The sequence below is a fragment of the Seriola dumerili genome, unplaced genomic scaffold, assembly GCF_002260705.1.
Source record: "Seriola dumerili isolate Sdu_G_001 unplaced genomic scaffold, Sdu_1.0 BDQW01000723.1, whole genome shotgun sequence".
Classification (NCBI taxonomy): domain Eukaryota; kingdom Metazoa; phylum Chordata; class Actinopteri; order Carangiformes; family Carangidae; genus Seriola; species Seriola dumerili.
In genome coordinates, this window is record NW_019174978.1 from 309,694 (window position 1) to 333,868 (window position 24,175).

General features: G+C 38.6%; 3 protein-coding genes across 3 annotated transcripts; all 3 read left to right on the forward strand.

The window, feature by feature from the left end:
- Positions 1 to 3,275: 3,275 nt before the first annotated feature.
- rbm12b (RNA binding motif protein 12B) lies at positions 3,276 to 8,380 on the forward strand. The gene is made up of 2 exons (XM_022765691.1): positions 3,276 to 3,398; positions 5,924 to 8,380. The coding sequence occupies exon 2, from the start codon at positions 5,946 to 5,948 to the stop codon at positions 7,908 to 7,910; it is 1,965 nt and encodes a 654-aa protein (XP_022621412.1). The 5' UTR covers positions 3,276 to 3,398; positions 5,924 to 5,945; the 3' UTR covers positions 7,911 to 8,380.
- A 702-nt stretch (positions 8,381 to 9,082) lies between these two features.
- cunh8orf88 (chromosome unknown C8orf88 homolog) lies at positions 9,083 to 12,311 on the forward strand. The gene is made up of 7 exons (XM_022765692.1): positions 9,083 to 9,195; positions 10,228 to 10,311; positions 10,428 to 10,486; positions 10,827 to 10,884; positions 11,075 to 11,181; positions 11,292 to 11,344; positions 11,657 to 12,311. The coding sequence occupies exons 2-7, from the start codon at positions 10,230 to 10,232 to the stop codon at positions 11,682 to 11,684; spliced, it is 387 nt and encodes a 128-aa protein (XP_022621413.1). The 5' UTR covers positions 9,083 to 9,195; positions 10,228 to 10,229; the 3' UTR covers positions 11,685 to 12,311.
- A 2,184-nt stretch (positions 12,312 to 14,495) lies between these two features.
- On the forward strand, positions 14,496 to 20,568 carry LOC111236781 (uridine phosphorylase 1-like). Its single transcript, XM_022765637.1, has 8 exons — positions 14,496 to 14,605; positions 14,914 to 14,968; positions 17,432 to 17,543; positions 17,647 to 17,805; positions 17,947 to 18,061; positions 19,196 to 19,405; positions 19,531 to 19,677; positions 19,797 to 20,568. The coding sequence occupies exons 2-8, from the start codon at positions 14,928 to 14,930 to the stop codon at positions 19,946 to 19,948; spliced, it is 936 nt and encodes a 311-aa protein (XP_022621358.1). The 5' UTR covers positions 14,496 to 14,605; positions 14,914 to 14,927; the 3' UTR covers positions 19,949 to 20,568.
- The last annotated feature ends 3,607 nt before the right edge of the window (positions 20,569 to 24,175 follow it).

Consider the following 24,175-nt stretch of genomic DNA (forward strand, 5'->3'; position numbering starts at 1 on the left):
TGAGAAACTCGTCTAGGATTAGTAGGCCTGAAGAGGCTGCTGGCCAAGAATAATCCAAATCAGAGAAATGAGCCCTCCAAAGTGACGGGACACCTGACAAAAAGAAAGATAGGGTTGCAATGAACTGAGTCTCGCATGTCCACAACATCTTACAGCTAGTCTTTCAGGAACTTTCATAATTTTGACATCATCAGCATCTAAGAGAAGTCCTTCAAATGCAGAAATTCGGGTTTTTGTTTGACTCAATAAATATAGTGTTTAATGATGTACTGTGTGCAAAAAACACTATATGTGTGTCCATGTGTGTACACCAGGTCAAACAGTAAGTTGTGTCACATGCTTTCAGCTGCTGTATTAACGACTTCTTCAAGCGTCCCTTCCTAAAATTCTACTTATCTATCATTGCAATGTGGCAGACCCCTTGCACGTCTAAATGAGCGTGTCTGCTATGACAAAGATTTCTCTCACCTTGGCGGGCTGTCTATCTCTACTGTTGTCGCTTTAATTGCATCTCAGCAACAACAAAAATAAAATGTTACGTTGATCTGTGGCTTATAAATAGTACTATTATGAGCGAAAATACAGGAAAAACATGGATGCAGGGCGAGGAAAGGACATGCATTTCATTATGAGACATGTAAAGCGCAAGCAAATGGCCTACAGAAAACAAAGGGTGTCTGCATAGTGGGGATTTCTATTAAAGAACACATCGACATTCTTATGAAAACAAACTGAGTGCTTTGAAGCAAATTAGTAAACTGACTAGCGCATGGCCTGTGCGGGAGGAGTGGATGCAGCCAAAACATGGCCTTTAAATGGATGAATCTACCTACTGTGAAAACGAGTAGAGGATGTGCAGCAACCCTACCAATTTCGTTAAATATTCTATCACGACGTGCTAATTAGTCCCACTACAGCACATATATAAGTAATAAGCAGGCAGGAAAACCGAGATGAACGTAGCTATTCGACTATGACGCCGGTTTATAAAAAAATATATATCAGAACCAGCTAAGCTAACTTGGGTGAGCTAACACTAAAAGAGAGCTTTCGTTGGCCATCTTTGCAGATAGCGTCAGCTGGTGTTGTGCTATGTATAATTCGTAAATTAATGTTGACTAACCAACAATTGTGTGCTCGGAAATGCTATAAGTGTGACGTTTAACATAATTTCAGATCGCACAGCAGAAGTAAACAACCACATTTGTTTGTGAAAACGAAGACGGCTAGCCAAGAACTCCACTAGCATCAGTAGCTAACGCTAGCTATGGTGGCTAACTGTCGTGACTAGCAGCTAGTTGGCTAACGCTGCTGTTAACTTATATTTTACTAAACGCTGTTTGAGTTGTACCGAGGGGGTAAAGTCTTGGTAATTACGGTTTTCTCAACTACTGGGGAGCTCGTTACTTTTCTAATTTTATGAAAACGCAGGAAGGGTTTCATATGCGTTTCCGTTTTAGGATGTAATGGACCCATATACTCGAGTCTGTGCACCCGGCTTTACTAGCATGTTGGCTAATGATGTTTTGTCCTGTGTGTAGTGAAATGGTTTTACCAAAATCAGCGTAAAACTAAGCAGAGATCATCGATTCACGAGATACTCACTTTACGACGTGCTTAAGGTCACAAGGTTCCCCCATCTTTGAAATCGCTGGTAATCGGCCCTTGGTATAACATCAAGCAACAATGTATGCCGACGTCAAATCCATACGGAGCTGTCGGAAATGATCGTCGGCTCAGTGGCTCCGCTGCTGCTGCGCCCCAGCTTCAGCCTGGGTGATTCTTGGTACTATCGAGCTAGCATGGGCTCACATAGTTAGCCAAGAGTTGGAGGAGAGATCGAAATGACAGATAATCACGAAAACCAAGCCCTCAGAAAATGTCTTAGTCTGGCCAACCTGTACGTTACAATAAAACTGGCAATCTAAGCTACTGGAAGGACTGTGAACATGTCTTTGGGATACCTTTTATTCCACACTGGTCCTCACAGTGTCTCTATGGCTGTGGCTGCTGTGTTCAACAACATCACATGATGTGGGTGCACAGCTGGCGCGAACCCTGGAGCGCACCGCCGATTCGAGCTATCAGCAGCGACTTACTAAATAAAAAAAATACAGAGATAAAACTAAAAGCTTCACTACTTTGTTATCAAATGCTAAGACATAATGAGCGGAGAGAGGGGGAAAGAAATGAGAGCCCGACACGGAGGGTCCTCTGTATTTCATTCTGGCTATTGAATAAAAATATGTAGCACCCCAAATGTTTAAGACACTAAACGTAAACTGAGGATGTTCTCAAAATAATACAATGAATAGTTTTTATTTATCAATTAACTTCAAAAAAAAAAAAAAAAAGTCAGCATTTGGTGTTACCAACCTTTGCCTTTAAAACACCAATTCTCCTAGGGTACACTTGCACTCAGTTTTTCAAGGTACTTGGCAGGTAGGTTGTACCAAGCATCTTGGAAAACTTAGACACAGTTCCTATGTGGATTTAGGCTGTCTCAGCGTCTGACTCGTTGAGATCAGGGTTCTGTGAGGGTCTCTTGCAGGAGTCTCTGCTCTTCCTGTAGCTGAAAATAGCTTTTTATGACTGGCTGTGTTTTGATGTTACTGCATAATGAATATGGGACTGATCAGACGCACCCCTGATGTCATTGCATGATGAATAAGAATCTAGACAGCTCAAGGGCCTCAAAGGCACTGTTCTGTATATACATGGAACTCTCAGCAAAACTTGGATAGTTTCCACACAGCAAATTTCAAGTATGTGTGACAAGATGCAATCTTGTTACGTCGAGATCATGACATTAAGTATTTAATGTGTGCTCCCCACACAACAATACTAGAAATAATGAGTTATAAATTGTAATTGTCTCATACGTATTCATGGGAAAAGGTGGTGCTCTCAACAGTCCTGCCTAAGCAACATACATGTTTTCATGTATGCTGTCTGATTTCAAAGCCCAGGAGAGAATGAGATATGTAGTGTTCAGAGTTGTTCCCACTGCTCTTGACCGTGACGATACAAGAGCCCACTGGCACCAACTGTTCACTGCTGTGGAAGAGTGGGACTTTGACTGAATGTTACACAATTCTTGATTCGATTATAGTAAGAAATAAGGTGAATGTATAAAATAAAGTGTTATTATTTGTAGTTTAGAACACGCACTTAGTGCAACACTGTACCTCAGACACTCCGGAACAGTAGGTGGCGGTATCATTTTACTACATCCATGGGCAGCATGGATCTCACAAGTTGGTTTGCAGCTGCCATTAGCAGTAGCTGGACACTTCCCTTATATACTTTCAGACGAGGTCGTCAAGAAGCTGAACACGATTAACCCGATTATCTCCTCTATTCTCAATTTTACAGGAGAGTCTGTGGTTGTGAATTGTGTAAGTTTTGCCGTTGGTTAGATAGCTATATTGTGGCGTTATTTGTAAAGAATATGTCCTCATCAAGCGCGAGGCCTAGCTAGCTACATAGCCAACGTTGGCTAAACTTGACATTTTGTGAGATTTGTTTGCCACCGACTTAACAAATGCATCAAAAAAGTTGCGTAGGCGGTAACCGTAGTGTAATATTCTGTGTTTTATCATTGTAATGCCAATTAGCGTTGCGGTTGGTTGATGAAATACTGTTGATATTAATGGCGACAAGGTAGTTAGCATGTACATGTGGTGTACGTGTTTCTGGTTAGCTAAGCTGGAGTGACACTGTTCCTCAGTCAATTTGTCATGCACGATGGATTTAACTACGTGGATCGATAACCTGGAAGCCGTAGTAAGGTGTCACGCAATTGATTTGCTAATCGGCAATGGCTCGTTTTCCTTAGCGACTGGTATTTAAGTTATATCGGCAGCTATCGGTTGGCTAACTTTAGCTGCTCTGAGGTTTCGATGCCTGAATAATTGATACAAACCTTTGCCAATTATTTGGTGTAGTATGGCGTGGTATCTGGTAGCCATACTTAGCCATAATGAAGCATAATCAGTCATAAATTGTTGTTTGGTTTCACTTTATATATTTTGGGCTTTGGTTCAAATGTCTAGAACTAAGCAGCTGGTCATATTACAATGGATGTAGTGTAATAGTATTAAAATCATGGAGCCATATGTGAATTTCTTTCATGGCGGTGCATTAAATGCTGAAGTGAAAGTCTGACTACAGAAATTTGCCATTCAGCTGTCACATAGCATTGCATTCATAAGCCATATTTGGGAACTGAACGGGGAACGCAAATAATGATCAAGAATGACTGTTGTCAAACATGTCATAAATTTAATAATTATTATTAATGGAAGAAGTTTTAGTTACATGACAGCCCATATGCGCACCATTTCTATGTGTTTAATTCTAGTGTGTTCTACAATTGAATGGTCAAGGCTGGATGACCTGCATAGTAGTTAGTAAACAAAAAGTTAGCAAAGAAGTATCTCTTCAAAGTTGTGACGCTTTCACAATAAATTGTTTCGAAGATATGATGTTGAGGAACGTCAATGAGAAGACAATCACACTTGCTACGGAACAAGTGTAATACTGTATCAGTTTGCATTGGTGTATCAAGGACTAAGTGGTGCTAAGGCGAGTGGACAGACGAAGAAAACACAATAAAAGGGGACACTGCTGTTTTTGGATAAACCGGAATGCTAGTCTCTGGAGCAGACAACAGATTGCAGAAGTGGTGTAGATTGTCAAACTATGTGATCCACAACAGAATGTTTTTGCTACCGTGACAGATGTGGTGCTGCTTTGGTTGGATCAAAGCTGATGCTGATGTTGCTAATGCAAATGGCCTGTAGTTAGCATGCCATGACAACAGTGACATTAGATGATGGTGTTATTGTCCTTGATAAGTAGCAGCTGTGTATCAGTTGAAGAACTGCCTCCTTCGAAGTCTGCATTTCAAGACTGAATTTATCATGGATCAACAAGGCTGTCCTATTATGAAGGCCCCATCATATGCAACGAAGAAATACTTGTTCAATCGTGGTGTTATTGACCACCTCGTTTGCTGAATAAATGGACCAAGTCAGTTTTTTAACTACCATTGTGACGTGCAACACCTGTATGCAGGATTAATGCTGGTCTTTGAGGGAAAATAATGGCTGTGTTGAGTGCTCTGTGAATTGGTGCTTTCTGGGAGGTGACACGTTTAGTCTATTAGCCTTCAATCTTCCAAAGGCCTATAACCTTTTCAGCTGTGTTGTTAAATAAAGAGGTGGCCTTTGAAATGTTTAATTTGCAAGATACATATGTATAGGTATATTAGATTATATGTGATGAATTAGAATAGCTTGCCATGTGTGAGTTGGTGTAACTGTGACGTGTGCACAGCATTTTCTGCACCAGTAGATAATATGGTTAATTTTTGTTTTCCAATGCCTCAGTAGAAACTGATCAAGAGCAAAAAGGTAAATGATTATGGCAGACAGATCACTGTCAGACTGTTTTTAATGGCTAGTGTTTGATGCTGAGTGATGTGATTTTTGAATATACAGATCAATGCTGTGCCATTGGTGTTATTGAAAATATCTCAGTAATGATGAAGTTGTGTGGAACTGAATGTACACTGAATAAGATTTTGGAGCGAAAGGGATGGGTTGTTCATACTTTACTTAATTAATTTGACTGCCACTTCAACACAAAGGGCAGATGCTTTAAGTTGATATTGTGTGTCGCAAGTTGTGGTGTCTGTTGAACTGTTATAGTTAATGTCACCAATCTGAATTTTGTAGTTTTGTCTGTTTTAAGGTGGTTTTGTGGACATTGATCGTGATGGTGTCACCTTGTCTCTGATCTCCTTTACCTCACATTGCTATTCAGATTCAGTGGTGTAATATTCGGATACAAGGAAAATGACGCTGAGCTGGAGAAGCTCTGTTGGCAATAATGCTATTCTATACCCTTCTGTCTGCAGGTGCTGTTATTTGTGCTTCAGCATGGCAGTCGTCATCCGTTTACAGGGACTGAGAGTCACAGCAGGTTCTGAGGATATTCGCAAGTTCTTCACCGGCCTCAAAATTCCAGATGGAGGGGTTCATATAATTGGTGGGGAGCGAGATGAAGCTTTCATTATCTTTGCTTCGGATGAAGATGCAAGGAGAGCCATGACACGGTCAGGGGGTTGCATTAAGGATTCACCTGTTACACTGCTACTCAGTAGTAAAGCAGAGATGCAGAACATGCTTGAAAGAAGTACAAAAAATGTAGAGCTGGATCAAAGGAGGCGATTTGAGGAGAATGCAAGACGTGCTAGAAAATCTTTGGGCCCTGAGGCGGGCAGGAGATCAGGTAGCAGATCGGGTCATACCCCTCCCCCTCAGCACCAGAGGGCTTCAAACAATAGTGATGACTTTTTGTGTGTGTTTCTAAAAGGAATGCCTTTCTCTGTGACTGAAAGGGAAGTACGTGATTTTTTCAGTGGTTTACTTATTGATGAAATAATCTTATTGAAAAACGAATATGGCGCAAACAATGGGAGAGGTCTTGTCAAATTTGGAACAAGACAGGATGCAAACGAAGGCCTGAAGAGGGATAGGAAATACATCGGGTCAAGGTATGTGGAGGTTTCCATGACAACAGTACATGATTGGCATCGAGCTACTGGTAGAGTACCAATGGTTGTCAACAGGGATGACAACTTTGAAAGGGAGAGATCACCCATTCGCAATCAGAGGAATCTTCAACATCGTGCGAAGTCACAATCACCTTTGGCCCAGAGGCCTATGGCTCCTTCTGATGATGAGTACTGTGTTTTAATGGACAATTTATCCTATACTGTTGAAAAAGAAGACATAAAAAAGCTTTTTCATCATACAAAGCTTGAGGATGACCAGATCCTGCACTTGATTGACAGTGATGGAAGAAGAACTAGATCTTCATTTGTGTTGTTCAAGAATCAGCGTGACTACTGTGAAGCCTTAACTCATGAAAAAAGACTATTTTTTAATCGGTGGGTTTATACCCGTCCAATCTCAAGAGAGAGCATGATCACCCTTCTTGAATCTCAGAGTATGGATGTCCCAGCGTCTGGAGACTCTGAACGGATTCAGGAGAGGCCTCCATCTTACCTCAGTGAACGGTTTCAGGAGAGGCCTCCATCTTACCCCAGTGATCCTTATGACTCTGAGAAAGTGTGTGTGTTTGTGCGGAACCTGCCATTTGATGTAAGGAAAGTTGAGATCATGGACTTCTTCCACGGGTTTAATATCAATGAGGACAAGGTGTTCTTGTTGCTTGACCATAAAGGTGCTGGGGTGGGGAAGGCTTTGATTCTCTTCCAGTCTGAGGCAGAGGCTATGAGGGCACTCTCTCTCAATGGACGACGGTTTCTTGGGTCAGAAGTCATGCTGAACTGCATTTCACGTTCTCAGATGCAGCAGTTGGGTGTTGAGCCCCCAATGGCACAAGAGCCAGCTGAGCAAGAGCCACTGCCACGAGAGGAGTGGTACTCGGGCAGGAGCAGCGAGGCATCCTATCGCCCTGGTGAAACTGAGTACACTGACTTTAGGATGCCTCATGATGGTAATATGCCAATGACTAATGTCCAGGCTCAAGTCCATGGAGGCTGTGATTATGAGCCTTATGCAGCGGGCCCCTGTGCTCCACGTGACAGGGGTAATGGTGTTCGTGATGACTCTGGCCCCTCATTGCAGCATTTTGATGGTCCCACTTGTGTAAAGTTAATCAACTTACCATTCCAAATCAGAAGCGAGGAAATCTATGACTTTTGCTATGGATATCGCATTATCCCTGGGTCTGTCTCACTGCTGTATGACCAGAGTGGAAAACCTAAAGGCTCTGCGACTGTAGTATTTGAGTCTCGGCGGGAGGCCTTAACAGCAGTAGAGGAACTGAGTGGAAGACCAATAGGTCCAAGAAAAATAAAGCTACTATTTGTTTGAGAGTGACATTGCGTTTCATGCCACTAACATGCCCTAGCAGTGTGGTTTGGACATGTACACAATGTTTATTTAAGGGAAACAATTGCCTTCTGTTTCTCATTTTGATTAATGTGGCATGGGTTCATTGAACAGCGAATTTAGTTATGTTTATTTTCCCAACTGCATTTTGTTTTAGTGATGAGGCATTATAGTCTGTTGATTTATTATTGGTTTTGTATACAGTTATCATCTTAAAGTGAAATACTGGAGGTTTGGTTTTCTCACTGAAATATTTTTGTTTAATTCAACTTGTAACACCGTGTTGAAAATTTTCATTTTACTATTTTTGGTTATTGAATTATTGTAGGTTTTTCATCACAGTTCTGTTGATGATGCAAACAAATTTTGCTTTCTGACATCAACCTGTAAATAAAGTGTTTTCTGTGTTTGTCATTGAGTATTAAGTTTGGATGTACAGTATTTTCATTTTATAAAAATCCATCAGTCTTAGAGCATGACTTAAAAAATAATATGTATTTTAAACAGTGCCTCTTCCTCTGATATAAGACTTTTTCACCAGCAATGTGTAGCATCCTCTAGGTTTACTTATGAGATGGATTTTGACAGTGAAAGTTGCAGTGATGCACATTAACACACACAATTATGCCTCATCTTTGGGTGTAAAGCAGATTTTAATAAAATGTCATAAACTTTTAAGTTAATTAAAACAATTAAACATATACTTACATGATATGTGGTAGATTCAGGTGCATGAAATCCTCCAGTATATTAGTTACTGGTACACCATTTGGATTTTACTTTGAACATTTTAACAGCCCCTGAAAGATCACAATCTGGATTTAAATGGAACGTGATAAATGAACTCCACAGCAAAGACTTAAGCACCCTATTGAAGAGCTAAATGTATCATAATTATATTGTTACAAATCCTTGGTGTGTAAGAGAGTGAAAATTTTTTTAACCAGTTTTCTCTTTATTTTCAAAAAGGCAAATGCAACTTGGAAGCATTTCTGGCCTTGATTACTATGACTATTAGGTTATGACAGCCACATTATTTAAAATGTATAGTATCAAATGTAAGCCACAGCTATATTGTCTGCTCATTTCTTAAGCTATTCCCTTTAAGATCAGGTGAAACTGACATGATCCTGTACATCTACATAAAAAAATTAAGATTTTATTGTGAAAGTTATGTACCGGAAGTTATGGTTTTGCTTCGACTAGCATGACACCGGTGAGGTGAGCAGACAGAAAACCACGCTGCGGGAATTTGATAAAACCACAGGTGAATAATTAAACATTATATGTCTTGTTTTTAAAGTAAAACGGCGATGATGACAATCCTGAACGTGCCCATATGAGTTATTAGACCAGTATCGCTAGCTAGAATGATCGTTTCTCAATGTTCAAACTTCTGCATAATTATAAAGTTGCATTTGCCAGCAGTCAACGTTAGCTGGTTTACTGTGATTTTGTTGCGTTAATATTGTTATAGTGGGACTGTGTAAGATTTTTATACACAGACACGACCGTTAAATAAGTAAAACAAGTGATGAGCAGTGATTCGTAAACGTTAAACACAACTGCTAATGGTAGCCGCTCGCCGTTATCATGCAGACTACGGTTTACACAGATGTCTGCCATGAAACACGTTACAATGGGCAACAGGAATTTTCCACCTGTTTCCGAAACTGTCTCTACAGTTTAGGTACAAAGGGATTTAGAAATCGTTTTTACTGCTAGTGTTCACATGTTATTAATTTAAGTGAAGTTGATTGTAGTATATTAACTGTCAGCTAAGATAATAGGACCGAGTTAAGTCGTTTCTGTAATCTATATAATCCACAATTGCCTACGTTAGCTGTTATGCTACATTCGGACGAGGTCCTCCCAAAATCAGCCACTGCAAAGTGTAATTGTGAATATTTTTTTAGTATTTATTTTTTCCAAGGAACTCCATTTTAGAAACTTAAACTTACTTTACTACTACTTTAATTCTTTTAATACTTTATTCTATTTCATACCTGCCTTCTATGAATTAGGAAAGATCATCTGAAGCCTGACATCAAAATAGTAGGCCTAATATACATTTCTCATAATGTTTTGAGTAACAGAATTTTAACTATTCCTAGCATACAACTCATTACAGATTCCCCAATGGTCTGCAAGCCCCACTTTGGAATGCACAAAAAAATAATATATTGAAACATTAGTAATGTCTGTCTGTATTAATACAGCACTACTTAGTATAAATGTCATGAGTGAGCCTTGTAGAGTGTAGTAGGCTTAAAACATGTCTGAACCTTAATGACACCAGACATGGAGGTATCAAGGAGAAGGATCCTCCAGAAACATCTGGAGCCTGCGAGACCCCTGCGTCGCTGCATCCATATTGACATGGGTAAGTAATCTGCACCAGTTGGTCAAACTTGAAGGATCAGAGGTTTCTGTTAATTTATTCTTATTGTGTTCATATTTAAGGGAGTGCTTTTAAGAGAATTCTATCACTCCATTTAGAGCCCCAAATAAATGCTGCTACATGTGCACAGGCACTGATGGAGGAAGTGGATCAAGAGGTAAGAAATCCTAAAGAATGTAATATTTTAGGGTTATAACAAACTGTTTTTTTTAATTTTTTATTATTGTTATTGATTATTCTGTCAATTTCTCAGTGTAACATGTCAAACCAGACAACAAAAGTTGTGGTCTTCATATTGCTTATTCTGTTACTTTCAAAAGTTAAAACCCCAAAGATAATCAGTTTACAATGATACAAAGCAGCAAATCATCACACCTGAGAACACTAAATGGCAATTTTGCTTAAACTTTTCATTAAAATGATTTAAATTTTCCAATTAATTGGCCAATTTAGACAAGATTAAGTTTTTTCAAGTTTTTTAATCTTGTGCTTGACAGACAGATATTAGCATAGAGCAGTTCTACAAGATTGTCAACCTCCAAAAACATAACGAAGGTAAGACAAAATGTTTTAATGACACATGATGCCTATTGTAATGCTTATGTGTTTACTTCAAGTTGGGAGGTTGTTATTTAGAGTACTGGTGTGACAGATGCCCCTTGTACTGTCAGAGTACCTACTTTTTTCCTCTCTTATAATGTTGATTTTAAATTTTTAATATATGTATGTACATCTATACTTGTAGGCAGAATATCTTACACAAGAGATTTTTTAATTGGGTTGGCAAGTTGTCCTGAGGCCAGGAAGAAGCCGGAATTCTTGCCAGAGCACCCCATAGTCTTAACTGAGGCAGTAAGTTGGCTGTTTTCATTCAGTTTTAATGTGGTATCTTCACTAAATGGTCAAAATAGTTATAACTGTGCTGTTTGGATTTAATTGTGTTTTTATACTATCTTTAACAGAGAGATCCTGGGGACCTAAGGCTTCATGAAATGGGAGGTGGAAAAGAGGAGATGTAAGTTTAATCTTTAAACTGTATGTAAACTCAGTTTGAGGTTATCACACCCCTTTGATACAGTAACAAATGACACAATCTATATAATGATTTGAATTGAGTGCAAATTACTGTTTGACAACTACATTGTTTTTATGCACAGAACGTATTAGCCCTGGCTCATTACTGGTTGTTCTATCATTGTCTTACTGTATGCTTGACTGTGGGTGTTAGGTGCTTTTTACTTTGTTAAATTCAGTGTGGTATCTTGATAAAGTCACAGACATGAAGAGTAAAAAATAATAATTTTTCAATATTTCTTTCTGTTTTTAGGGCGGCAGTAAGACTTCACTCACCTTAAAAAATTTGCACTGGTGTTCACTGTTTACCCCAAAGAGTGTTTGTTTTTACCTTTTTACTTTTCTTGTTGAATTTTATTTAACTCGTGACATTTATTTTGCATGTTTATTATTTGATAACTATTTGAAGTGAAGTTGCACAAGTCATAATACTAAACACCACTTTATTTGCTTAAGTATGAGTGTTGCACTTTAACTTATATTTTCTGCTGTGTAGGATTTTGGCTACGGTGAAGTATTTATATTGTGTAGAAATGGTCTAAACATAAGATATTAATGGCTACTTTTCAAAAAACTATGGGGGAAAATTGCCCTTTTATGCAGACTCGTCATTACTCATACTGGAATCATAAAAAACAGACTTCTTAAAGTGACAGTGAACAAAATGATGTTTGCCATCAGCTGGGGTTATATCAGCATTGTGATTTAACATGTCTTACCAAACATGTTAATTTCTTCTCTCATAAAGGACAGTTTGACTCAACAGTTTGGTGTATTGACATTTTCTTTCTGGCATGTAATTCAAACTTAAAGCTGCAATAATGAACATTTACAATGTATCAAAGGACTGTGTGTCATATGAAAGGTGATGCTCGTAGTGACATACCATAGAGAAACGTCACCCAACTCTGCAGCCCCTTCCAGCTGATTGTGTTTGGTTTTCTGGCTTACAACTCTGATCTTATCATCACATCCTCAGCTGGCAGCTGTATGCTACCTTCCTAGCACCAAAGGGATGACAAAATTTGCGAGTATCTGGTGAACATAGGGAAGCATTTAGCTGCTAAAGAGCCAGGTTTTCCCTTGGGTTAGTGGAGATTAAAACATAGGTTAAATGAGGGTGAATATTGGGCTAATATCATCAGGAAGATATTAACAAGTTGCTGACACTAACAATTGAAAAAATAAGTTAATACACCTATAATGGTACAGAATCAAACCTTGAATTTTAATTTTTTACAGTATATGAACTAATGTGGTCTCTCTCAACTGGAATAAAGAAACATTTTCTAGTTTTTTTTTACATCTTGCTCAACATCATCACTATAAATCAATATTTCCACAAGATTTTCTGTTAAACTTTTTTTTACCATGGAGTGAATTAGATACTGTTATGTATTGAGGGCACTCAATATCAAGTGAAAATAGACTTGTAATAGGATTCAAGGTTTTTTAGCCTTTAAATACATCCATTAATATAAACATAGTATTGAGTTTTCACAGGCACAGAATAAGATTCAGTACTAAATAAATTAAGGTGAATGTTCTAGTAAGATCTTGTACACCATTTTCACAAAAACACTTGAATTCACCTATGGGGCACAACAGTGAACTCTGCAAGGAAATTTGATGAGTAATCTTAGACTAATCACTCAGGAACATTAGGGTTATCATTCTTTTGGGTTTGAGAAGTATGTGGTTATCACCACCGTGATCGAAATACAGGGTATCTGCAGGTTTTGAAAAGTCTTGAAAAAGCACTGAATTCTATTCCCTTAAAATAAGGCCTTAGAAGGCATTACATTTCATTTCAATTACAAATGTTTTCAATATTCAATATATATGCTGTAGACAGTAACTTGAGGCTGTTGGGAGACAAAGTGAGAAGCGATCGGCTCATAATGGAGTGATGAGTTTAGCAAAAACTTAAAATGAACAAATTCATTATTTATATTTAATTGGTTGATCCATCAATCAATTTTCCATAGCTTATTTGGGACCAGTCATGCACAGTTGAGACAGTGCACACAAAAAAGTAAAAGGCCCCCCACCCCTCCGATATAGCTCTGACAAATAAGACCACAGACGTCCATTTGGTAAGACTGTGTCCCAGGGTCCACCATCAGATAAGATTTTTGCTTTTACATATTTTGTTACAAAAAGTTTCAAACCCATGACCAAAATACATTCTGCTATTGTGTTACTTATGGGTGAAATTATAGTGAAAATAAGTTATTCGTCTTTTTGCTTGGGACTCCCATTAACCCCCTTAAGGACCTCTGGGCGTACCCGGACCCCACTTTGAGAACCACTGCTATATAGAACCTGCAGACTGAGTAGTTAGTCTTTGTGTGTCTGTGTTCATTTTATATATCTTTGTGGTTGTTTTGTGTCTATTTGTGGACATTTTGTCTCTGCACTGGTTTAGAGTGTCTTTGTGCTGGTTTGTCTTTTTGTGGTCGTTTTGCCTCTCTTTGTGGTTGTTTTTTGTCTCTGTGGTCGTTGTTGTGCTTTTTTTTATCTCTTTGGGTGTTTCTAGTCTCTTAACTGAACTCTGTGACGTTCAAACAAGAAATGTAAGAAGCTGCTTCACACAGAGGCTCCAGGGACCCTTGACCCTATGCCCCGTATGTATGTTCAGTAGGCTAATCCTTACATGCATGGTTCCAGGTCCTGTTAATTGATTATTATTATTATATGTGACAAGGAATTATTGTGATATTCAACTGGGATGTACATACAGAAATAAATTTCGATAAATGTGTACTTGTAGCCTTATGTTTGTTTTCCATCCATGAAATAGCACCTTTGACCTTGGATTGCATTCTGTGCGATTTTGAAAAGGCCTTTAATTTAATTTGGTGCACACTGCAAAAATACGGAAATACAATCAAACTGTTTTTATGAAGCTGCCTGGGATCAGTTGGAAATATGAGGTTCATAACACGCTGTGGTTATTCCCTCAGCTGACATCACTGAGCGTGGATATTGCACATCTGCTGTTTCGTCACCTTTGTTCGTGACCGAGGCAGAGTAGTCTACATCCTGCATTCCATACTGGGATAGTTATGACGCTTGTGACGTGCCCGACGTAACTTCAGCGTGGGCTGGATCCTCGCGTTGCGGTGTCGACGATGTCCAGAAGGCGAAATTAATTTGTGGGAAGCGGAGGAAAGGACAGTCTTGCAGCAACATACCAAAGGTGGGTGTCTGCCTGTTGTCTGTATTATAGCTTTTTACAGTCCTTTTGGCTTATCTTTAATATGAAGATGTAGCTAATTGTCTCTTTTTTCCCCCTGCTGTGAACGTCAGTGCTGTGTGCTGCGATGTCTGATTATATGCTGGGGTGTTAAATGTGAAAAATGTGTCTTAATTGTGCTAATTGAGTTTAAGGTGAGGCTAATTCCTTACCACATTTACGGTTAAGCATACACCCCAGTTTGTTTTAGCATTCAGGTGTTAGAGGTTGGTTTTGTTCCTGGTAACTGAATACATTTTTTTCGGACACAGCTGTTTTCAGGAAGATGGATTCAAAGGACGACAAGCCAAACGTGTCATGCAGCAGGTGAGAAGTTCCAGTCCAGTCCTGAATTCATGTCCTAACGTTTTTGTTGTGTTCTCTGGCAGATGTATAGCGCTATTTGTTTAAGTACCGGAGCGCACCTATGACACGCGCGCATGCATGCACGTGCACGGTTAAGTTGTGGCACGTTTCGACGGTTATGTAACCATTGTTGCTACGATGGCAATTAAGGTTACACCCACAGCAGGTCACTAGCATAAGAAATGATAATCAATGGGATAAATAGTAAAGAGCTTTTGTTACAGTTCAGTTTATATTCGCCCAGTTTAACCTCCTCACAGTTACTTTCCCAGCTATCATGAACAGGGCTGAGTTCCACTACACACTCATACACACTGTAAGCAATAAGTCTTCCACTCCAAGGGAGTTACACGTTCCAAAGTTTACACACGTTATTATTTTCATTGCAAACAATTAACCTCCTTAAACCTGTCCTGAAGGCTTTGTCCAAGTTACTGATTGGTGGAGGAAGCAAGAAGATAAAAAAAGAACAAAACAAACAAACAACAATAAAGAAAACTAGTCCACCCCAGCAAACAACAAAAATAGTTCCATGACAAGAGCAGCTAATGGACCACTTATTCTATCCAGGGAAATAAATATTGAAAATCTCAAAAACACTTTATCATACAAATATTGAAATGTAAAATACTATATGGCAAAACTATAAAACACCTGGTACGTTGATCTTCTTCCCTACAGGGAAACGGGTCTGAAATACAAGAAAACATTAAGTGTCACACAAATTCATACCCGACAGCATAAAACACACACAGAAAACAGCGTTAGACCTACTAGTTGTTCCTGCACTCTTGTCTCCCCTGCACACCAGCATTGAATGAGCCTGAACCACCATCACCACTTTTATTTTTACTCGGGGCCACCTGCCACATTTACATACAATAGTCGGCTATAACTGATCACACAATCAAATGTTACATCGACTTTTGGAATAATTTCCATCATGTTGAGTATATTACACGGCAGTCAGCCAACCATTAGCTAAGTAGTATTAGACCATACCATGGATGTAGCAGGTTGTAAATAGTGTGGCATTAAAGGGGACCTATTATGCTCACATCCAGATCTATAATTTTATTCTGGGACTTCACTAGAGTAGCTTTACATGATCCACTCAAACTGCCTGTTATGCAGCCATCAGTTAAGCCTCTGACTGAAACAGGCAGTATCACTTCAGGAAACTTGCTGAGGGGCGGCATCCAGTGCTTTTGAGCACCCTGTCATCCTCTTCCCAGTCTGAAAGTAAACTGTAAAACTAAGTAACAAGTAACTAAAACTAAAAAACATAACTTGATTGATTGAAAATGGCAACTTGTCAATGTACATGTTCAAGCCCGAATCCGAAGAGAGTGGACAGCATGAACAGCTGCAGGAACAAAGATTACAGCAGGATGTCTCTGTTGAATAATATTACACCCATTACCTGATTATTGTGTGACATAATGGTAGATTTAGTTTTTTAATCGCAGTCCATACATAAAACTTTTTCATGGTGAAATGTGCTGAAGTGCCTACTGAAGTGGAAAATGTCTGCTGTAAGGAAATATCACAGCTAATGCTGCTAGTAAAATGTTATTCTGCTGTCACCAAACGACTGTATAGCAAACCTGCACATTTGGTTATTTGTATACATAGAAATCTGTAATTAAATTACAGTTACTAATAAAAATGTTGGGAATTACAAAGAGATTGCATCTGAATATATTATTTTCGGTAAACAGCTTAAATGTAGAATGTAACATTCATTCTCTTGCTTTGCATCTTTTGGCCTTGCAGGGATGCTGCCTTTTGGCATATTTGCAGACATTGCGGATTGTCAGATTGGTAATAGGTGTGAGATCTAATAACACCCACTAACTTAATCCAGCATAATGTTTTCATTACATATGAACTTGGAGAGGTCATAAGGTTGTGAAATTTCTACAGGGCACCAACAGACTAAATTAAAGGTACTTAAAAGTAATCAAACAGTAATCAAATGTAATAAGTTACATTAGTTTGATGAAGTAATTAAAACAGTTACATGACTTATCACATTTTAAACAGGGTAATAAGTAATCGGTAACCTATTAGATTTCAGAAGTAACCTTCCCATCACTGCTTTAATGAAGGCAGGGTTTAGTGCAGGGCTGTTGTATTAGAATGCTTTAGTTTTAGCTCGGCATACTTGATAAGCTGGCACCTGAGTAGTAGAAAGTAGCCCTGATGAAAACTTTTCACATCAACGTCTATGGGTTTTCAAATGTAATGTTTCGGCTGTGAGTGTCACAAAAGCAATTCCCGCCTCCACTGTACTTGGGTGGCTACAAGAGAGCCCTCAAGAGACAAATGACTCAAACCTTAAAAGATAATACTGAAAGTAACTGCATGGCTAGATAAGACTAGAACTGACCCTTTAATATCTGTTCTTTTTCCCCTTTAAAGCCGCGTTTGTGTGCACAACCCACACCTGGATACACTGAAAGATGACATCCTCTACCACTTCAGTCTCGGAACAGGAACTCATGACCTACCAGCTATGTTTGGTGATGTCAAAGTAATGATTTTTATGGCACTCATTTGTGGAAAAAAAATCACCTCCATAATCATTTTTTTTTATAGCAAATATTTATGTTTTTCTTGTGTGTGTTTTCTTTTAGTTTGTGTGTGTTGGGGGCAGCCCCTGGAGAATGAAATCATTCACTGAGTACATTGCTGCTGAGCTCAGTATGGAAGACCCCAAATCAGAGTACCCAAATATCTGTGCTGGAACAGACCGCTATGCCATGTACAAAATTGGCCCTGTACTCTCCGTCAGTGTATGTATGAACAAAAACCTCAAGATAATTTTATTATTTGTTGTAAACAAATGCTATACTACTCATACAAAACAAATACAGGACAAATTTCTGCATGCTTTGTGTCCTCCAATTAAAAAAAACTGTCTGCTTTATTTTCAGCATGGCATGGGCATTCCATCTATTGCCATAATGTTGCATGAGTTAATAAAACTCCTCCATCATGCACGTTGCACAGATGTTACAATTATACGCATTGGGACATCAGGTGGAATTGGTAAGCTTGTTATTTGGAAATATTATTTGTTACGTAAATGCCTTATAATACATCTGATTTCACATTTGTTGCATTATCAAATCACACAGTTAATGTCAGAAGATTACATGCATCTTAGTCAAATACATTTAAACTCAGTTTTGCACTAATCCTGACATTTAATCCTAATAAACACTGCCTGTCTGAGGCCAGTTGGGGTCACAACTTCCTTTTAACAATGTGAAAAGTCAATAATAGTATAGAGAATGATTTATTGTAGGTCTCCTTGCTCACACACACACCCCTCTCAGTTCTGCACACAAATTTTCAATTGAATTGAAGTCAGGGCTTTGTGATGGCCACTCCAATACCTTGCATACTATTTTTTTCTGACATCTTGGCTTTTGATTTTCCCATAATGTCAAGCAAAGAGGCACCAAGTTTGAAGGTAGGCTGTAAAATCAGAAGCTTCTAAAGCGATGACACCATTAGCTGGAATTTTCCAAGCAGTTTCAAGGCACAGTCAACTTTGAGTATGTAAACTTCTGACCCACTGGAATTGTGATATAGTGAATTAAAAACAAAACAATCTGTAAACAATTGTTGGAAATTACTTACCGACTTCTCCTTACCATTTGATAACATGAAATCTACGAGGAAATTATGTGATTTGCCTTAGACTCTTTGTGTGGTCACATGTCCTTGCCATGAGATATGTTAGTTATTGTGGTCATGGATGACAGTTGAGTTCTTGGTTTGTTCATAAAGACACATTTTCTTATTTTGACCACAAGAGGGAGCCCCCATTCTTTTAGACTTAAGGGAAGTGTTGTCCAATATGGCTTTTGTAAATAGTTGCTTTTACATAATGTTATTTCTCCAGTTTTATTTTTAACTTTTATTTAAGTTAGTCACTGAAATCCTTTATGATGAAGTATGCTATAAATCTTGAATGAAATATCTTATGAATAAGCGGAATAAGTGTTTAGGAATAAGTGTTTAATTTGAAAATGAACATGATGCTGACTCACCTTAATATAGTCTTTATCAGTTCATTATGTCATTTGAACATGTATGAGAGATGTCCTTTAATTTATGCTTTCTGTATTTTTAGTCTAGAAATTGTGTATCTCAGTTACCATTCTTGGTTTTTAGGGCTTGATCCTGGCACTGTTGTTGTTACCAAACAGTCTGTGGATGCAACCTTCCTGCCCAAGTTTGAGCAGGTGATCCTGGGGAGGACGGTGGTGCGCAATACTGATCTGGACCAAAGCCTGGCTGAGGAGCTGTTGCAGTGCAGCAAGGAGCTGAACCAGTTTGAGACAGTGATAGGCAACACCATGTGTACACTGGATTTCTATGAAGGTATGTTTTGCTGCATCGATATGTTAATGACTTTGTTCACACACATGTACAATGGTTCAGGTGTAATGTGCATCTCTTGCTATCCTCCTGTCTACCTTCTCCATTCTCCGTCATCAATCACCCAGGGCAAGCCCGTTTGGATGGTGCTTTCTGCTCCTACACTGAGAAGGATAAACAGGACTACCTCAGCAAAGCCAAAGATGCAGGGGTCTGTAATATTGAAATGGAATCATCAGCTTTTGCTGCTATGTGCAAGCTGAGTGGTCTACGAGGTAAGAAAGATGCAATATCAGATTATATTATAGCTGGCAATTTTTTCATTGTTGAAAAATGCACAATTTTGTCTTCAAACGTTGCTCAGTTTCCATCATTCATTTCTTGTTGCATAAAGCGGCTGTGGTTTGTGTGACATTACTGGATCGACTGAAGGGGGATCAGCTGAGCAGCTCTCACGAACTTCTTCACAGTTACGGACAACGTCCTCAGATACTGGTTGGCTACTATATTCAGAAGCAGCTGAAAACCAAAGCAGCAGGTAAATAAGAGTAAAAGTCATACACTGGTACACTGGGATTTTCTCTTGACACTGAAAACATAATGCAAAGCAATAACTGAGCTTTAAACATTTTTTGTATACATGTATTCCTGCTCACCAGTAGCCATACCTTAAATGTGTACAGAATAATCACTGAATTTTTAAATTATGCACTGCCTTCTGCCTAATTCTGCTTATCCTTTCATTGATGTCACCATGACAATAAAATGTCAAGGACTGAGTTTTGTTTTCTCTTGTATTTTTCTTTAACCATTTAACTCAGCTTTGAATGTAACATAGAAGCCTATGGTCATCAAATGTCTTAAGGCTGCCTCTGTTTTATACAGCATATAAAGTTCCTTATCTGTAAAACTTGAACCAGAATCACCATACTCTCATTATTGAAATGTTCCTTGTTTCATTCATGCTCACAAAATACCCATGGCATAAGTGTGTCCTTGTGATGTCATTGGTTGTTGCAAAACTCTACAAACATGTATATGGAGTATTTCTTTTATGCAGAATGTATTTTAGGTTGTTTTTTTAGGATTGGATTTCCGTAATGTTTGTAGAACTTTTAGTCAGAACCTAGAAACTGTAACAATTCCACTCAATGTCTAATAAAGCCTCATGCCATCTGAAATTGTTTCACTCTGACATGTTTGAAGCTGGAGGATTTTTTGCTGTATGAGCTGTTTGTAATTGTAGATCTGATGAAGCCCCGCATAATGAGGACCAGCATCCTTAATGAAAATGAAGTTTGATGATCTATACGGAATCATTCATTTGGCTGATAAACATTTACCATCTGTCTTTAGATCAGCTAATTTGATTAACCTTTTTAGTTTTAATACAGATATTTCAATCACATTATTATAAGTCTCAAGAATTTCCACCAGTGTCAGTGGATTCAACTTGAATTCCCACAACATTGATGTTAGATGATGCATACAAATGTTAAGATTTAATTGGACAGTCTGACCATTAGCAAGCATCACTGTAGGTGAGACTAAGAGGTGTGGGTGCCATAGCTGTTGCCAAGGTTTGTTGATCAAACACAGGAGGCAGAACTTTACCAGTTTATTTGTGGGTATAGGGGTAGGTGAGTGTGTGGTCTACAGGAAACAAACAGATCCACGGAGAACAATTAGGTTACACATTCTATGCTATCATGATAACATTACATACTATAACTGACCATGAAAATAAGATGGCAAATTCATTATAAGTAGTAAAATATGCTCCATTAAAGCAGGTTGATATAAACAATTTCAATAAACAATGAATGATATCACCAAGTCACAATGATTGCACTGCAAAGGTTTGGGAAAATACTGCCGTACTGGATACAACAAATATGGCAATACATTATTAGGCAAGTAAACCTACTCCAAGTCAAATTAAATCAAATAATAATTAATAATAGTTCAACACTTTACTTTACTTAGTACTACTTCATCAGATCTCCTGATTCTAGCTGTCTGTCATCCCTTTACACTCTTTAAATCTCGTCGCACCCAATCTGCATGAGACGCCATCAAGACTACCTTCTATAGGAGCTTTCTTGCTGGGCGAACAATTAAGTACATACACAGATTTAGCTCACTTTATATGCATGACATATTTAAAAAGTGCTCTGTTGTAAATAAAATATTTACTTAATATTTGTAAGCTTTGCTGTTCTATTTTTCTAATGATGTTAGTAAAAGCATTCACATAAGGAGATTCTCTTTTTTATTAAACTAGTAGACTATGTGGCGTGAGTGATTACCTGTTTTTGTGTCTCTGTATATTATGCCCTCACTGCTTCCCCAACGCAACTAGACTCCCCAGTAAAGACTTGCAAGAGTCTGGCTTCCTTTTAAGATGTTTACTTGTTCCTCAATGGCAGAGTGAAAACTGGAACAGATAATACATTCTACATTTGATGGATACTGATTGACACTTGAGGCCCTAAATTTAACCACAATGAAATATGCCACCTAATAATTCTGCTTTGGGATACTTCAGTTTTTGTTTTTAATTTTTAAAACCACATTAATTAATGTGACAGAATTTGTACAAAAAAAAAATCAATCATCTGTAAAAACAAAGGGTCATAATAACATCTTTAGAAATAAGAGTTAGCCTAAATTTCATTTACTTTTAACACACAAGCTTAATTATGTTCATCAACTACAATTGTACAATTGTCTAAGTCCCAAATGCACTGGTGGACCTGTAAAAATTCACTGAAGGATACTGTTCCTTGGCTAGAGCTGATGAAGTTAGGACTACAAACAGGATTCTAGGCAGGCCTCAGCATGCTCTATCTGTGTCTTTAAGTAGTAGTATTAGTAGTAGTTATATGTTTGTCAAAGGCCTGTTGCCTGCATTTGACATTTTGTTTGTGCATCACTGTTGTCAGCTCAGTAAAATATGAACATTGTCTAGTAGTGACTTGAAGTGTTTTTATTAGTATGAACTTCTTTGTGATTATTTAAATTAACATATTTATCCAACGTTTTGATTTTTAGATGGAATAACACAATAATGGAATAACTGAACATTTAAACAAACTGGGGTGTATGTGTTTGTATTTTTATCATTGTTTAAAGATTGAGGCAGCCAGCAGTTGACTGTTGCTGACTCGTTTTACATGAGTAACAAAACTAAAAAAAAAAATTAAAAAACATAAGTAAGGGGAAAATAAGAATACTGAACACAGAACTGAATCATGTGAAATGCTGCTTTAATATCTCTTTTACATGCTCGAAGAATACTTACACACTACAGTTATTAGCAAGTCTTTTCTTTTACTAAAAGTTTTATACACTTTACCCCACCCTTTGGCATAGATACAGGAACTAAACTTAACCAAATATTGCCCAACAGATCCCTCCTACCAGACCACTGCTGCCCAAAAACAACTGACACTCACATTCACAGTCATCAGCAAATTTGTTCTGTTCAACATGAGGCAAAGTCCCAACAAAAACTTTCTTGGCTCAGAAATATCAGTAAACACTCCTTATCAGATGTTTCCCCTATCAAAGTCTACTTCCAGCCACAGCTAATATGTGAGATAGTGAAATCAGTATATAATAAAAACACTTCATCATAATAATCCACAAATTCTAGAAATGCTTGCTATTCCTTGATTCAGTAGTAATATGCTAACAAAATAAGCTGGTGCAGATCTGACCTGAATCACCATAAAAAAATAAAATAAAATAACATATCCGTGCCAGTGACCCCAGAACTGATCTGCTGATCTGTTTGAGAGTGACACAAGATCTGACCAGCCCAAAGGAGACCTGAAAATTCCCCTGCTGTTCCTGCTGGACTAAGACTTTGGCCCTGGTGGAAAAGGGGATTATATATCCAACAGGATCATACTGGCCCACAAGAATGCAATAGATGTTGCGCATCGACACATCTTGGAGGCGGGATGGGCTGTGAAGGTACTGAAGGGTGTCTGGTGAACAATGCCAGGTTAATCCAAGGGCATGGTCTTTAGGGTCTATTGGGACTCTTGAGTTCCATAACTCTGTAGGAAGGTGGCCAACCACTGAAGCAACATTACCGCCCCACTGTCTTATTTCAAAACCACCTGATGCCAGCAGTTCTCCCAACTTGTGCACCAATAGTCTGGCTTCCTGTGGGGAGGATGTGCTCAGCAGGCAATTATCAACATAGAAGTTTTTCTGCACGGCCTGATGAAAACTCACCCCTTGTTCACTGCGGTTGAGCACGTGCCTCTGCAAGGCAAAGGTGGCGCAGCAGGGACTGCATATGTCGTTCCAAATGGGAGGACACACCATTCATAAACCTACGGTGTCTTCTCTTAGAGGAGATCTCGCCACACGAGCCACAGTAGGGGTTGACCGCTGTAGAGTGGACAGACTTGGTGCAACATCTGTTTTATATCTCAACTGATAGCCACAGGATGTTCCCAAAAATGAACAAGAACTCCTAAGAGTGGGGATCCTCATGTGGATGCTGGCAACAGGTAGTTCAGTCCATCATAACTAAAGAGCAGTGAAACACAATTCTGTCTTTCAAGTTCAAACTGTAGCTGGGACTCATGGTGGGCTGAGGCGTACTGGCTCGTTGGAAATGATCAGGTCTGGGTGATCTGAGCCAATGACCAGTCTGTGACAGACCTTGTGAAAAGAAGGTATTGGTAGTGTGCAGCTCCACCACACTATCATCCAAAGCCCACTTATCTCCTGCTGAAATGGGGAGTGATTTCT